The sequence below is a fragment of the Mirounga angustirostris genome, unplaced genomic scaffold (assembly GCF_029215605.1).
Source record: "Mirounga angustirostris isolate CCGP_5_RB_7025 unplaced genomic scaffold, mMirAng1.0.hap1 SCAF_16, whole genome shotgun sequence".
In the NCBI taxonomy this organism is placed as follows: domain Eukaryota; kingdom Metazoa; phylum Chordata; class Mammalia; order Carnivora; family Phocidae; genus Mirounga; species Mirounga angustirostris.
This window is the reverse complement of record NW_026991724.1, coordinates 29659045-29676421: the sequence shown is the minus strand read 5'-3', so window position 1 is coordinate 29676421 and position 17377 is coordinate 29659045. Positions and strand designations below refer to the sequence as shown.

Below are 17377 nucleotides of genomic sequence, written 5' to 3'. Positions count from 1 at the left end.
TTATTTTTAGGAGCGGTCCTGCATAGTCAGACCTGTGGTCACAGGAAATAGACTGGTGTTTGTCTGGAGTTGGGCAGGTTGGCAGGAAGGGGGCAGCAGGTGACTGCTAAGGGGTGCCATTTGTTTTGGGGAGGTGACCAAAATGTTCTAAAGTTAACTGTGGTGATGGTGGCATAACTCTGTGAATATACTATAAACTAATGAATTGTATGTTTTCACGGTGTGACTTTTGTGACATGTGAATTATGTCTCAAAAAAGTTGTTACCCGTCCCTGCCAAAAAACAAAAACAAACAAAAAAACGGGCCTTATTATAGGTTCTGTACAACGGATAAAACTCTGAACACCCAGGGAAAAAAGTTCCCTCACCCCTCCCCCGCCCTTTTTTTTTTTGCCTGCCAGTATGGCTTCGCTGTAGTTTATTTAACAAGTCCCCTATTGATGGGAAATTTAGGTTATTTCCAGTCTTTTCAATAAATGGCATTGTGATTAGTAACCTCTTACATAGGTCACTCAATACTTGGGAAAGTAAAGGTGTGAGTAGAGCATGTTTATAGATAGACCGTCATTTTAAAAGAGGTTGCAGGAGTGGCTCCAGGACAAAAGTGAGTGGTGATTCAGCTTTGCTTTCTGTTCTTTTCTTTGTAGCAAGCTGGAGCTGCCTGCTCTTGTGCTCCTAGCACTCTGAGATCTTCATATACACATTAGTCAGGCTTCGGTATTTGGCACTGTAACTTTGTTTTTCCCAGGCTTATCCGTGACACATTGTGTAACATGGCAGTAACCATAGAAAGAATTTTTGTACCAGGGCATTAGCCTTCAAGGTTATTTCTGAGGGATCTGTTTAAATTATGTATGTTGGAAGAGAAATACTTTAGGGATACATTTTCCTCATTGGGTCGAACGGGTATTTATAGCTTGCTTTTTATCATTCTAGGAAATCATGTTGTCATCAAAACCAATGGATGCACACTCCGTCTGCATCCTTTTCTTTTCTGACATACATCATTCAAAGGAGGGCTTGTCCATTTGACCTCTGTTTTGCTCCCACAGACAAAGAGAGGGATGAACTAGTTATCTGTGCCCTTGCCAATACCAAGGCACTAAGTTATGCCTTTGAACATGCCTTGAGGGCATGAGCCACATATTCTCCATTATTTGAAGAACGTATTCCGCCAAGGACCGCAGCTGCTTGGTTTTTGCAGAAAAGGAAAATGAGTTCTTTGCCCTGTGTTTATAACTTCAATTTTTTTTTCCCCCCGCCGTTACTATTCCCTTTTGTGGGCTGTTGATTCGATCAGTCTGGTTACCTTTCTTTCCCATTGTTAGATTCAGGGTACTTAATAACAAAGTCAGTATTTTTGACTTCTTGGTTGATTAGTTATTCATCCAAAAACTACTTACTAAGTTTCTTTTACATTTAGGACTTGGTTCTAGATACTGCAGTATCTGTAGAAAAAATTTATGTAATAAAATGGTGTGTGTGTATGTATAAACATGTGTATATATATACATATAAGTATGTACATGGTTTTAGCCTCAGAGAGCCTACGGTTTAGTGATATAAGGCCCACATCATAAAAGAAAATCAACAAGGTGAGTGGCCCAAGTGAGGCTAAGCACAGAGCCCAGGGAGCAGGCCGCTATAGTGATTCTTAGGTTGAATATGGGCTGAGCTGTGGGGGCAACAGGTGAATGTATGGAAAAGGGACAAATGTGAACATCCCCAGGAAGCATTGTATGGTAAACTTGGATTTTGCTTACAGTCTTGATTGCTGGTTCTGTCTCTGCAGTGCTCGACCGGAACCTTGGATTATATCTTAGAACGCTGCCAGCTGGCTCTGCAGAATGTCCATAATGAGGTGGACAATGGTGATGTTTCTTTGAAATCCTTTGAGCCTGCAGTTCTGAAACAAGGAGAAGAAATCCACAACGAGGTGAGACTTTTCAAGAACTGGGAAGCTACTTGCGAGCTAACAAGTTGATCTGCCATAATTTCATATGGGTATGAGCCCTGAAATTCCTCAGTGAGAGGCAAAGAACAGTTTAATTACCTACAACGACAGCAGTAGCCAGAGTATCTGCATTTTTGTGCCAGTTCTGTAAGCCTCTCTCTGCAGGACAATGCAAAGTGGGCCCATAATGTGGACGCATGCAGGGCTTGTGTTATAGGAGAGGAACTTGAGCCAAGGGAAGCTGAATCTTTTATAATAGGTAGTGAGCATGCCTGACCTTTGCTCCAAACCAGACACTGTCTTTATCCTCCAAGGCTGTTAGCATCCCTGCCCTTTGTTCTGGAGGAGAAACTATATCTTCCAAGGTTGTTTACGCTACCAAACATTCTTGCAGTAGGAGGCTGAGGTGGAGGGAAGTCAGTGCCTTGCTCACAAGACATGCAGAAGCATGAGACTCATGAAGAGTAGTCTTCCCGCAAAGACCAGCGGGGTCATGGGTGGGCCCTAAGAGCAAGTGTCAGTGCCTTGCTTGTTATTTACAAAATGAGGTGCAGTTCTGCAGTCAGACCAGCAGGATCCCACCATCCAGGGTTTCACAAACTTTGCTGCTCTCAGTAACACCCTTTCCGCTGTTCCTTTATCTTTGGACCGTCCATGTTGTGGTCTATTTAAGGCTTCTAAAAATTCCGCTCATTTGTTTAAAAAGATTTATTTATTTATTATTTTAGAGGCAAGAAAGAGCGGGTAGAGGGAGAGAGAGAGAATCCCAAGTGGACTCCCCGCTGAGCACAGAGCCCGACTTGGGGATCGATCCCATGACCCCGAGATCATGACCCGAGCCAAAAGCTGAACTGACTGAGCCACCCAGGCGCCCCGTAACTCAGCTCATTTTTTAGGTAAATACATTTCTTTGAAAAGGAGGCTTTGCATTGCCACTGTAAGTAGAAGCCAGCATCACCAGGCAAAAGAGAAAGGAACCAGGGAAATCTTGCCATTGAAAACAGAGCAGTGTTACCACCTTCCAGCAGGTGCTTTTGCTGGGAGGAGGCTCTGAGCCTCAAGTCTCCGTTATCCATGGGAGAAGGGAGATTTGCATACAACTTCATGCATTTTCTAACAGACATTGAATGTTATATTTCAAATGGGTGAATTTTGTCATGGGTAAATTATACCTCAAAACAAAAAACATTAAAAGGAAAAAAGGAGATTCCCAAGGGCTAGAGAACTGTTGAAGGTTATCACCAACCTGCGACTTTCTCTTTGCTAGAATTGGAAGGATTGATGGAGAATTTGGAATATAAAAATGTTCTCTTTCGTCCTTTCAACAAGTAATGACTGACCTTGTGTCTGGTATCTTCTGTGTGCTTTAAGATATACTGGTAAGTAAAACAGTCGTTCTAGTGTAGGGAGATGACAAGTAATAAACTTAGTGCATCTGTTCATCTGGTAGTATGTTAGATTGAGAGAGCTAGAAAACATTCCCACTGAGAAGATGTGCCACAGGCAGGGGCTTAAAGGACATGAGGAGTGAGCCATGTAGATATCTGGGGAACAGCATTTGGGCAGAGGGAGAAGCCACCGCAAAATCTGTGATGTGGGAGAATGCCTGGTGTTTCCAGACTAGGTAAGGGACAGTCTACCATTGTGACTTGAATGGCAGGAGTGGAGCTGTGAGTTAGAGGACATGAGGTCACAGAGGTGGTATTAGGGGACTGGAAGGCAGCAGATCGTATCAGTCCTTGGAGGTCCCTATAAGGACAACCACTTTCCCGTTTACTCAGAGGGAAATGGGGAGCCACTGAGGGGTTTGGAGCAGAGGACAAACAGTGTCTGCTTCCACAATATCATAAAATGTCTTTAAAGAGATATTTAGGGGCGCCTGGGTGGCTCAGTTGGTTAAGCGACTGCCTTCGGCTCAGGTCATGATCCCAGGGTCCTGGGATCAAGTCCCACATCGGGCTCCCTGCTCTGCGGGAAGCCTGCTTCTCCCTCTCCCACTCCCCCTGCTTGTGTTCCCTCTCTCGCTGTGTCTCTCTCTGTCAAATAAATAAATAAAATCTTTAAAAAAAAAAAAAAGAGATATTTAGGATCTTATGAACTGCTCCACACTTTGTGAAATATTGCCATAATCTCAAGAACCAAAGGCAAAGGAATTCTTCCTTATGAGCAACACTTCTGATGCTCATAAGCTGCACTCAGGACTGACTTTCTTCCCTTCATTGTGCCTGATAAGTGTCCCATTTTTTTCTCTTCTCTGTCCTTGCTAGAGACATTGTTGATAGCTAGAACTTCAAGGGACATAAGCGTTTATGGGCCTGGTGACCTCACTGAAATTAGACTTGGGAGCAAAGTTACGTCTTTCTCCATATTTGTAGTAAAGAAATTCTAATCTGGAAATGTAAGTCTTTTCCTTCTCTACAAACCTTGCAATGTTAGGATTCAGGCTAGTAGAATGGGTGTCCCCTTTAACACTTACCGGGGCTATTTTTGCCCCCTGTCCTTCTGGTCTTCTTCTCTGACTGACTGAGATGTTTTGTTATCATCAACCGGTGGGGGCGGTCTGTAGCAATCACCCTGTTTATCTAACAGAATATTGTCATCTGAACCCATTAGTCTCAGAAAGTGACTGGCTGCTTTTGTCATTGTATACGTTAGCAAAGCGGGATAGAGCTATATCAGAAGCCTTAGCCCCTTGAGACTGGTTGAGGGTTGAAGGGAGAGAGAGAGATCTTGCATCTGAATAGCGTGCGTGCTCACCTTGTCCATCCCCCCAGTCTTTGATTCTTCAAGGCCATCCCCTTAAAGAATGAATTCCATATGTCAAGGCATATCGGCAGATACTACTCTTCGGCCATACATGCTGGCCTGGGATGGAGCCCTGGTATGCTGCCTTTCCACTGGGTCCCGTTGTTAAGCAATAGCACACATGTCCGTAATAGTTCCCTCGGGTTCTTTATTGTTTGCTTTCCTCTTTCTTAAAAGCCATGTGCCTCCGCTGCACCAGTTATAGGACGAAGCCCTTGGTTTTATGTGCTGCGGGCTTTCAGGCTATGTGTGTGTAGAAGTGGCTCGTTTTCCTTAGAAGCCTCCTAACTAAGTGATTTGGGACTTTGGGGAGTAGAACTGAAGACCTTAAGCTATTTTTTCCTAATTTGAGATGCTTAGCAAAGATTTTTTTTTTTTGTCCAGTCGGAAGCAGAATCTTGCTGCATGTTTTTAAATATTCTGTTTTCCTTCTTAAAAATAGTTTGGGTCAAGGAGCGCCTGGGTGGCTCAGTTGGTTAAGCCGCTGCCTTCGGCTCAGGTCATGATCCCGGGGTCCTGGGATCGAGCCCCGCATCGGGCTCCCTGCTCAGTGGGAAGCCTGCTTCTCCCTCTCCCACTCCCCCTGCTTGTGTTTCCTCTCTCGCTCTGTTTCTCTCTGTCAAATAAATAAAATCTTTAAAAAAAAAAAATAGTTTGGGTCTGGTCAAACCTGCATCTTCTTTAAAGTTACTTTGAAAGGGCCTTTAAAGTGTGGCTTTTTGTACACTGGACATTAGCATCTCTCCCTGGTCTCACATCTTTCTCAATGAGATAATTTATTTCAGTTACTACAGTGAGACATTAACCCCAGCGGGCCTGCTCACACATCTCATGAGGGAACTGCGCGAGCTGAGCTGGGGCCAAACCAAGAGCCCACTAACTTGGCAGAAGAAAAGTAGGTGACAGTTGCTTTACCTGTAAGAGAATTGAGATGATTTACAATATATGGTAGCTCATAAATATGATTTTGAACTTTACTGTTGAATGCCTAGGGTTTCAGGTAGGCAGGTTTCTTTCCCTTCAGACTTTTCTTAGACATCTTTTAGAAGAAAAATGTTTCTTGACAGATCTTTTAGATTGTTCCAGGTACAGGTTAGTTATGAGGGTTTGAGGAGATGGTTTTCCGAGTCAGTTATGAAGCTGACACTGTTGTGGACATATTTTCATATTTCTCTGATCATTCAGACGGCCCTTCAAGAACTTGCAAGGCCTCTAGGTTGTCAGTAGGCTTTGGGTAAATTCCAGGGGGCATTGCTTACCTTTGTGTTGCATTGGCCCAAAAGATTGTATCATAGTGAATTTCCTTTAAGGGCATGTCCAAAATCTGGGAGTTTGGTTCATAAGCATCATGAAGTCAGAGAGAACCTCAAGAGAGTTCCTGTGTGTTGTCTCCCTGAGGCTCACATCTTTGGGGATCTGCGTCACCCGTGGCGTGTCCTTGGCCTCAAGTCAGCCACAGCCCTCCTGATGGCTTGTCTTTTATTTCTGCTCTGATAGTTATGAGCTTCCCGGGGGCACCATACCCTGGAGAAGGGATGGGGACCCTACTCCTAGCATGCTTAGAACTTTATTGGTCAGTTGCTGTGGTTGGCCTTTGATTTATTTATTACTTATTTTGTTTTTTATTTTTTAGCCCTGAAGAAATTCAAGCTTCCCTTGTATTCTGAGTCCTGACCCTTCAGCTTTTATGCAGCATCCACCCAGCAACTTTTCCTTTCTGATCCCCACAGTTTAGGGAGGAAAAAAAGTTAAAATAGCTTTTTTTGCTTGTTCGTTTGTTTGTTGGTGGTGGTTTTTGTGTTGTTTTTGTTTTTTTTGTTGTTGTTGTTAACTCAAACTCTGAATCAAGGGGCTGGAAATCTTTTTTGCTTCCTTAATTACTTTTACGAAAGCAGCCAACGGCTTCTCTTTGGCAGTGGGGGAAGTGGTGAGGGTGACATTTGCTTAAAATCCTGTCCTGTTTTTTACCCACGACACTGAGACGAAAAAGTCAGGTTCTGGAGTTGAATAAAATGCATGCCAGTGGATTTGATGCCCAGAAAGATTGTCATCTCCTGGGCAGTACTTCAGCTCATGAATAAACCTCTGCTGGGAGGAAGTCCTCAGTGGTGAACTTTACTGACTGGCCCAGTGGGAGGGGGGTGGGCGCTAATTGACATGGATGTTAAAACTTTTCCTGCTAAGAAAATTTTATCAGATTGTGAGATCCTTGGGGACAACAAGTTCTAGGCCTCATGGCCTCGTTCAGTTTGCTTTCTTAGCATCTAGCAAGTGCCCGGCATATGGTAGGCTGTTCATTATTAACCCACTAAGCCTCACCACAAACCTATGTGGTTGTTAGGTAATGATCCTTATTTACAAGTGACCTAGCCATTTGGTAGCGGAGCCCTTATTCTTACTCGTGGCACTGTCTGCTTCAAATGATAGCTGGGCACCTAAGGAAGAGGAAGTCATGACTTATTACAATGGACCGGGTCTTTCTTTGCTTTCTTGTCTGAGAGCGGAGTCTCCAGGTGTGCCCCTCTCCTGCCTTCTGAGTTTTAAGTTCCTGAAATCTAGACCCTGATAGATGAATGAACTAATTACATAGGATAATCGATTTTCTTTCCAGGGATACCACAGTGTCCTCAACAATGGAAATAACCGGCCTCAAGATAGGAAAACCTTTTAAAATCTTTTCAGCTCTCCCTGACGTAGGGCGTGATGCCATGCTGATAGGCTGTTCCTGTAGCGTGAACACATTTCATGCAAAATCTCTTAAAAATAAGTCGTCTTGTAATAAATAACGTTGTTAAACCTGTATCTTCAGAGTTGAACTACACTTGTATTCGCTCTCCTTCAAAGCAGTCAAGTTTACAGCTGTCTCTTAATACCACAGATAAGGTTCAGCAACTATTGTCTTAATATTGTCTACATTCCTTTTTTTTTTTTTTGTTTAAACAGCTTTAACTGAAATCAGTTCTGCATATCAAACAAACATTTGGTTAATGTAAACTAAAACCCTTTCATATGACTGGGTGTTCTCAGGTTAGTTATTTGAGCCATTTTCACCATTGTTAAATCTTCACAAGTTGCTTTTGTTTGCCTCATGAAAGTTCAATATGGATAAACACAAAAATTCTTTGTGGTAACAGGTAAAGATTATAATAGTTTGTCTGTATAGGGAACACGATTACCTGAGCAAAGTCAGACGACCCAACATTAAGCTGTGAAAGCTCTACACTTCTTTAGAGGGCAGAGGTAAAAAGAGTTTGGGGGATGAATAGACTTGTACTTTGACGATAAAATTTGATTCTTTTCAAGTTGAAGATGAGTTTTCGAATATATGGAAAGTGGATAGAAAATAGTTTCTTACCCTTCCAAAACTTTACTCAGCCTCTCATCTACATATATTGGGATTGTTTCAGTTGCAAGGGACAGAAAACTCAGCCTGAATTGGCTTAAGTAGAAAAAGGCTTCAGGAACAGCTTGATCAAGGGCCAGGTGGTATCACCGCCTGGTTTTTATCTTTTTATCTTGCAGTTGCTTCCTACTTTGTTGTCTCCATTTTCCCCATTTGTGGCAAAATGGTTGTAGAATGCTCTTCCTGAATCTTCTCAGTCTTCAGACTTACTGTGATTGAACATACGGTGATTGCCCCCATACCTGATTCTGTGACTAGAGAAATGTGGTGGGCTGATTGGCTGACACTTGGGTGGCACACTCCACCCCTGGTATTGGGGTTGGAGCTCTCCCCAGACCACATGAACTGGGGAGGTGGGTCATTTACCAAATGAATAGCGGGGTTTTGCTAGAATAGAAGGAGGAATGCTAAGGTGGCATATAATAACCATAATAATAACCATAGTAGGTTCATAGGAAGGAAAAGCAATTATTAATGTCTTTGCTGCTCTTTCTACCTATTATCATGTGCCCTGAGTTGAAAAGTAACAATTTGAATGGCTGTTACTTTAATACACACCCCCACAATTAACTTTGTATTATTTCGTTATAAGGGCTAGGATTCTCACCAGCTCCTCCTGGCCCATAGTAAATTCTTTATTGGTTTTAAATTTAAGAAACTTGAAATTGATATCTCTTAATATGTGTCTGTGTTTTGCTCTAAGTACTAGTCTTTAATAAAGATGTTTAATAAAAACTGATTTTGATCATATCTTCCCTACAGAGTGCAGGCTGCTCTATACTTTAGGATCTCAGTATTTGTGTTTTGTTTTGCTTTTTTTTGGTAAAATTTATTTTTATTAATTAATTTTTTTTCAGGATTTGTTGATGAACATATAGTTTCCTCACGTCTGACTAATAAATGTGATGGAAAACCCCTCCCCACCCCAAGCTGGGTTTTCTCGCTAAGAAGACCTCAGTTTTAAGACTGCTCTTTTCTTGGCTTTGCAGAAATGCTCTGGAGACTCCAGGTTATATTGAAAACTGGTTAGGCTGAGCTTTTCTCACCTTTTCTCACCCTGTGGCAATTAAGTGACTGGCAGAGAATCGAGTGACGACCTTGTTGTCCTTGATTGTCCCTCACGAGGGCATTATAACAACTGCCTTCTCCTTATGGTCCCCAGGTCGAGTTCGAATGGCTGAGACAGTATTGGTTTCAAGGCAATCGATACAGAAAATGCACTGATTGGTGGTGTCAACCCATGACTCAACTGGAAGGACTGTGGAAGAAGATGGAAGGCGTGGTAAGTACATCAGGTCCGGGACCATATTTTCTGGGATGCTCTGCTCTGTAACTCCTCTGCTGCCTAATTTGCATAGGCAAATACATAATTCATTATTCTAAACTATTGAGTCAGGTAACTCTTGGTAAGGAACAGCCCCAATTTTGTCTGTACAAGCTCAGTTTAGTTCAGTGAGCGTTTTATCGAGTATTTCCAACATACAAGGCACCATGTTGGACACATGCTAGGAAGTGATGTGGAGGGAACAATAGTGCAGCAAGAAGATTTAAAATTCATTTGCCTTTTCAGACTCACCAGGCACCGTTCTAAGGGTTTTCCCCGTATTAACTTCTGAAATTCATACAATAGCCCTACGAAGTGTAGAAACTCTATATAAGAGTCTTAATTTATAGATGTGAAAACTGAGACATTGAGAAATTAAGTGCCTCGCCCAAGGTCAGAGAGTAAGTGGCTGAGCAAGATGGAGACCCAGGCAGTCTGGCTGTATGGCTTGTGCTCTTAACCACTACATTCAGTTTAACAAGGAGAGAGACGTGAATGTAGCCAGGTGTTACATTAGCTAAAATGAAAGCCTGTAATAGAGATTAAAAAAAAAAAAAATCACGGTCCAGAGGAGGGAGTATTAAATTCAGAGCACTGGACCCGGACTTTTGTGAAACAATAGATGTGGCTTTTGGGGACTTTGGATGGGGAGGAGTAGGGTCAGATAGGGCATTTGGAGAGGAACATCAGGCTCCAGGAAGTGCACTAACAAGATGGCAAGTGGGGAAGGACAGCCTGCCCTGGAGCAAGGTGTCAGGGGATGTAGTCGGAAGTGTAGCTGGAAGGAGAGTTGAGGCCACTTGCAAGTTTTGAATTGTCTTAATTTAAATAATAGTAATAGCAGACTCTTATGTGATACTTATGAAGTACCAGGCACTATTCCGAATGTTTTATATATAACTTATTTAACTTTTATGACAACCCCATGAAGTAGGTATAATGGTTCTCTATTTCATAAACCAGGAGACTGAACCACAAAAGGTTTACATAACTTCCTCACGATCATACAGCCCCTGAAGTGGGGGGACCTGGGATTTGAGCTCAGGAAGGCTGGCTCCAGAGTCAAGCCCTTCACTGCCTCACTGTCCTGCCTCCAACCCGTCGACTTGGGAACGTAGTGGAAAAGTGATAAAAGCCTGCCCAACTCTAGGTAGTACCACTGCACAGACTTGGAAATGTACTGGAAACAGTGAACTGGTCTGCAAAAATGTGTAGCTGCAAAAATGTGTATTTTATAATAATGAAAATATCAAGTCATAACCCTGAAGTGGTCTTAGTTTGAAAGTCTATGTCAGAATCCGGAAGTCCTTGCTTTCCAGACATCTCCTCAGATCTTTAAATGATGCCTTTTCATGGATATATGTCTGAGGAAGGAATGTTATAATCCTCCTTTTATTGTACTAACAGTATCACAAAAATGGATTCCTCCAAAGACCTGAGTCTCAGTGTAAAACTGAGCATTGTAAAACTGAGTTGGAGGTAATGAAAAGTCCATGCCTTAATCTCCTTAGTTCTGTTCCTAAAATTAGGCTGTGTGGTGTATGCTTCATTTTTATGGGATGTATATATAAAGGCAGCTTCAGTTTCAGGGAATTTTTTACTGTGTTATTCTGGTTTTGTCCATTTACATATGAGTTAGAAGAACCTCTTTATTTGCCAGACTTTGACTCTTAAGACATCAGGTTGACTTTGGGATTGTAATTTGACAACTCCGCAGATTAGAACATTTGAATTGGCAAATAAATAAGAAAGGAACTCATTGATTTTGTTAAAAAAAAAATTCTTTGCATTTCTTTTTGTTCAAGGTTTTGTTTTGTTTTTTTCTTCTTCTAAAGAGTAGTCTTTGGTGTTGGGAACTTACTGATTACATTCATTATGAATTCATTTAAAAGCTTTAGTTATAATTTTTTTTTTTTAATCGGGCCATGGCACATTAGTTAGATGGAATATCTTCTGTTTACTTTATGACTCTTGTGCAAAAAATACCAAGAAGAAGAGCAATCTTCGGAGGGCTCCAGAGCGAGTTTCCTTGCAGTTGGTGGGGCATTACTGAGTGTTCCGAGTGAAATCAATGGCCCCAGTGTCTCTCCTCAGCCAGCCTCAGGGTGATCATTATCAGCTGAGTGAAGGTTTGGGCCAAGATAAAAGGGATGATACTTCCAAATTAAATCTAAGCATGGCTTCAAGCCTCTTTAAATGACCTTTAACAAATTCATAATAATTTATTTTTGCTATTGGGAGAGACAGAAGATAAGGATCATTGGGGAAGTAAAGTCTATGGTTCTGGGGCTCTGTTAGTGCAGTGCCATCTGGTATTTGTGTACTGGGGGGCGGAGCTGGTGCTGGGCGCCTAGAATTCCTGCTTTGCACCAGCCCGCCTCCCATGTTCGCAGTTGCAAGCAGTAGGGGGCAGTGTTGAGCCACCAGTTTGAGGCCTCAAGATGCTGGCCTTTCAGGAAAATGCATACAAATGTACCATTAACTGTCAAGAATTATCCCTGTTGCTTCAAGTTAGCTGTAATCTCCAAGATTCCCTAACACAGGAAATCAGTTGTGGGTTAACAAATTCAACAGCAATTTAACATAAAAAGTGCACATTTGGGTTCTGTAGAATTAGACTAATCTGAACAGCATTTCTGAACATACTCACTTTGCTTCCAGGGAATATATTACTCAAAATTATTATCCTTTTAGACAAATGATTCTTCTTTATCTCTGTGCTTTTATTTTTTTAATTGTAAAATCATGTGTGTGTTATGGAAACACTTCTGTAATTAACGTATCTTGTCTGTTCTGCACCATAGTATCGATCTCTTTTGGTGAAAACAAAACAAAACAAAAAAACCTCAGGCAATATGTACATTACTTTTCACCTTTTGCTTATGAGTAAAGCAACCTCTGACAGCCCTTGTACCAGGGAAGAGACTGGTGTTGTGATTTCTCTCTGTCTCGGTGTTCTTTTTCTTTTTCCACCACTTTGTGGTTGGAAGGTGTAGTCTCAGGTTGGATACAGAAGAATGGAAAATGAGCTTTGCAATCGCATTTCTTCCCTTAATGGTAATTGCTTCTTCACATGTCATAACCATATTTCAGAACGTTTAGTCCACTGTGTCTAAAACTCCCCTAGCCTCTACTTCCCATTCTCTGTTCCAGCAAGCACTGTTTTTAACACACTGTTTATTCTCGCCACTTCTCCCCCCCACCCCCAGGATAGTTTTACTCTGTGCTTGCTCTTGTATGTAAATGTTAAACCTTATATTTGAATGACATTCTGATAAAATACCACATTTTCCCTGAATATTACCTCATGAATTTATGAGCCATTAACCCCAAAGCAGCATAACCCTTTCGTATAACCTAAGAATTTAGCCTTGCCTTTTCTTCTCATCTTTGCTCCCTGTTCAGGATGGTATTATTATAACCCTGGAACGCTATTCAGATATTTGTATTTTATTTTATTTTCTTAAACCAACCCACCACCTCACAACCAAGATTACTGTATTATGAGGCGACTCTTCAGGATAAGAGAGAGTTACCATTTGAAAGAAACTGTACAAGCTTTGCTTTCTGGGTAAAGAGAAATATGAAAAGCCGAAGTCTCCTGTGAGGTGAGGAAGTCTTGCTGTAGCCAGAGATTCAATGGATAGGCCATTTGTCTCTCAGGGTCTGGTATCGCACTTTGCAAAACTGACATTTATTTTACCTATAAAAATGTTTTAACACCATCAAATTCACAACGATACGAGAAAGAATGCTAGGTGTGATGTCCTCTAAATTGATGACATTTATTCATTTCCCTTTGGCCTTAAAAAACAAAAGGTTAATTTAGTATAATCCAATGGAAATATTCTAGAATAATTTCCAGAGTAAACATTTTCAGAAGTACTGATGATTGATATACTGGAGAGAAATTTCTTCATGCTTTTTCTTTTCTTTTCTTTTCTTTTTAGTGCTTCTTTCGTTTAGGAGAGAAGAGTAGAATCCTGATCGTTTTGAATGTTTTGCATTTCCTGTCTTGACAGTTCTTCGTGCTGGGATAGCAGTGTGTTTATATGGCAGTTGGCCTTTCTAACCTTTATTGACTTTAGTGGGAAGGAGCCAAGACTGGAGCATTTTAATGTATCCGTTTTGAAACACTGTAAAACACAATATATAATTATGTTGGGTAAGCTATAGGCTGCATTAAATTCTACCCATTTATGTTAAAATTTGGCACAGGAGAGCAGAGAGACCTGGAAAACGAGTAGGTGTTTTATTTAATTCTGTTACCAGTTTCTTGTTGTTAAAAGTTTTAAGAGAGAAAGGTACTTACAAATGTAAAGGTTGTCCTTTACAAGTTTGTTATAATAGTTTAATTTTGAGATGAGTCATAGGTTTTTCCTTGTCATTTTGGCCTGTGTCAATCATCTGGGAGAGCTCATGCCAGGAGCCTGTCCACGGCTGTCTGGTGGAGCCTTTCCTGGTATAGCTTACACAGTCCTGGGCAGTGACTGAGCCGAGGAGCAGTTTGTTTGTTTTTGGAGAGATTAATGAAGCTCTCATCACAATGCTTTAGATTAAATTCTTTGTAGCTGAACAGAGGAACAAGGCTGCTTTTTTGTACACTGAAATATACACTGGGTATCCCAGTATTGGCTATTCTATTACAGTTCAATTAGCTAAGTTCATTTTAAGCTTTCTTCTAAGATTAAAGATTTTGGGGGGTAGGAGGAATAATAAAATTAAAATTACATATTAATTTTCTGCCCATGTTAATAGTGAAGTTACCAACTCATATTCATATACGTCTGTGTAAATATATGTGTGTGTATATATATAAATATCTCCCCTTTTAGTGTTAATGTATATACTGAATTATATTTGCAAACATAATCCTTGCTTCCATTTTTCAGAAGTAGCATCACTGATAAAGGAGCAGAAGATACTATAGTAATTTAGGATTTGGTGTGAGATGTCTGGTGGTTTTAAATTAAAATTTAAGTTCCCTTCTCCCTTTTCTGACTGGTGCAGTGCTGAGTGGCTCAGGATAAGCACAGACTGGAGGCAGGTTAACAGTCACAAGTATCCAATAATTCAAATTATGTACACAGACACTGAGTTTGGGGACCTCTATATTTAACTTTGGAAATTTGGAGGAAAAAAAAGAAAAAAATGTCACTTTTCAGCTACAGTGGCTAAAAATCCTGGGCTCACCTTTTTTGTTATCTTAAACGTGTTCACTGAAGGTTGCTGCTTTCCACCCTCCTCCCTCCCCAGCCCCCCACCGCTGTTCCCCACAGCGCATCGTTCTATTAAGAGTAAAATATCTGAGGGGAAATTGTATGTGTAATTTAGCAATGAATTTCTAACAGGTTTTGATTCCTTCTTTGATTGCCTTCTGGATTTCTCTCAGAGTTTTCCAGTTTTTCCCTTAGTTGCTGCAGACTTAGTAATGAATTAAAAAAAAAAAAAAAAAGCATTGTGTATCCTGTCTTTTTGGGGAAAAAAATTTACAATTCCAAGAGAATTCAGGCTTAAGCTTGAGAAACAGAATGTGCATCGAAAGCACAAAGGACTATGTTTATGATTCTCTTTGAAGTGTTTTTGCAACTGGATAAGGAAAATTTTAGAAACCGTCTGATAGTGTTCAGGGTAAATACTTAAACCCCTTTAGAGAATTTCACACACAGATACTGTGCAGCAGAAAAAAGGGATACTTATGTTTCTTAAAGCTGCTACAGCCTACAGCTTTGTACTTAAAGACAGAGGTGTTGAATAGAATTCTACTGAGGATACATCCAGTGACAATATCTCCGGGAATATCAGAGCAAACCAGTGGGTAGGACTTTCTGTTTTTAACCCTTACTTGTGCTGTATGGGAGTTGAGCGTTATTGGTACCAAGCACTAGGATGTGCCTGTTACATCCCAGGAATGTGAAGAGGATCGTTCAGGTGCCTCTGCTCTGCACACAAGAGGAACAAGGCTAAAGAAGCCGAAAACAGCGAGACAGAGTGACGGAAGCTGGGAAACTCCCAAGTACGAGCCTTGCCATCTCTCTTAACTCTTGTTAGCACACGCAGAGAAAACCTGGAATAAACAGCCACAGTTTCTCTTTTAGCCTCGATTCCATAGGCTTTAGCTACATTTTGCTAGCCTTTGTTAAATGCACATGCACACACACACGTGCGCACACGCACACACAGGCACACGTGCACGTTTCACACATGTTCTGTTTTCTTTTCAAATAGACAGATTTGGTTGTTTTAAGTAATTGTAACCACGCCAGATTTCAGATTGATGCAGAGGTGTGAAGATCCTGCTTCTTTCCCCTGGGGGGGTGCTCTTGCAGCCTTGGCTGCTGGCATATCTTTTGGATTCCTTTGACTAGCCAACCATCATAGCATTTCAGATATGAATCAGAACTCTGGGTGCCAGATTGGGGTGTCAGTAATTTCCATTTTTTCCTGGAAAAGTTACAGCCCCAAACAATTCTATACCTTATTTCTTCTAGTTCTTTTGGAGGGTGGGTGGCTGAGGTGGGGAGTAGGGCATTAAATTCAGCTCTAGTCTGTTGTTTATCTTATTAGAAAGACTTTTGAAATATTCTAGAAGAGTCTCTGTTTAGAAGAATGAAGTTATGTTAGAAAAAAATCGGCAGGCCTACAGTTTTGAAAGAAAAACAAGATCTCCACAGGATGTATGCTAGTTGTTGGGAACATTATCAAGATTATAGGATCTTTTTTCCCCCAAGTTGGTTAATGAATGGTCCCTAAAACTGTTACCTTCTGAAGAAAATTGTTACGATGATCAAATGAAAAAGTATATAACATATAAAATACTGTACACACACAGGCATCAGCACTGGTGATTTTATTTTATTTATTTTTTTTTTTTTTAAGATTTTTTTTTATTTGTTTGACAGAGAGAGACACAGTGAGAGAGGGAACACAAGCAGGGGGTGCGGGAGAGGGAGAAGAAGGCTTCCGCTGAGCAGGGAGCCCGATGCGGGGCTCGATCCCAGGACCCTGGGATCATGACCTGGGCCGAAGGCAGATGCTTAACGACTGAGCCACGCAGGTGCCCCGATTTTATTTTATTTTTTTAAGGATCTTATTTATTAGAGAGAGAGAGAGAGAGAGCACGAGCAGGGGGAGGGGCAGAGAGAGAGGGAGAAACAAACTCCCTGCTGAGCGTGGAGCCCAACGTGGGGCTCCATCCCAGGATCCTAATAAGATCATGACCTGAGCCGAAGGCAGACGCTTAACCGACTGAGCCACCATGCGCCCCACCACCAGTGATTTTAAAAGGAAGTGTCGACAGTCCTCAGTTTAGGAGCCCTTACTTAGAGGTCATTTGACTGAGTCCCCCTTAGTGACAGCGTCTCTCCCCTTTTCTCATCTCCCTTCCTCCAGAACTGGGGTCAGTCCTGGAGCTAGAGGGACTCAATGAACTGGAGCCCATTGCTACTCTGGTAATGTTTCTACCCCACTGTGGGCTAAATACTTTGGGAAGCTGGGCTGGGAATCTCTCCATATTTTGCAAAAATGTCTCTATGGAGAAATGTGCTCCCAGTGCCCAAATCTGACTTACCAGAGAGCTCTGGGAACACATTAAGTCGGCTCTTCCGTGCATTAAGGGTAACAACCATGATCCTGCTCTCTTTTCATTGACATCTGCAAAAGAATGACCTTTTTTTAAACTAAGGGAAACTTGATATGTTGCCTTTTCAGTATTCCTGAAAGTATCTCTGTGATCATTTGTAGATGATGTTTTTAACACCATCTTTTCCCCTAACATGTAAATTATGATTGACTTTTTTTTGTATTTCCTCTATGTGACCTCAGCCCATCTGGAACCACCTGTGACGATCTCATTTGTAAATTTTTCCTTGATGTGTATAAAAATCTCAGA

The 17377-nt window shown here is 41.4% G+C and overlaps 1 protein-coding gene across 6 annotated transcripts in view; it reads left to right on the top strand.

Annotated features, from left to right (window-relative positions):
* Positions 1–17377, top strand: part of FTO (FTO alpha-ketoglutarate dependent dioxygenase) — a 415205-nt gene that overhangs the window by 164128 nt on the left and 233700 nt on the right. For 5 of the 6 annotated variants that reach the window (XM_054511328.2, XM_064580797.1, XM_045891109.3 and 2 more), the window contains exons 6-7: positions 1793–1936; positions 9325–9444. In XM_054511328.2, the coding sequence (XP_054367303.2) occupies positions 1793–1936; positions 9325–9444 (264 nt within the window). Of the gene's footprint in view, positions 1–1792; positions 1937–9324; positions 9445–13436; positions 13741–17377 lie in introns of those variants that run through there. The other variant, XM_064580798.1, reaches the window with a different exon arrangement.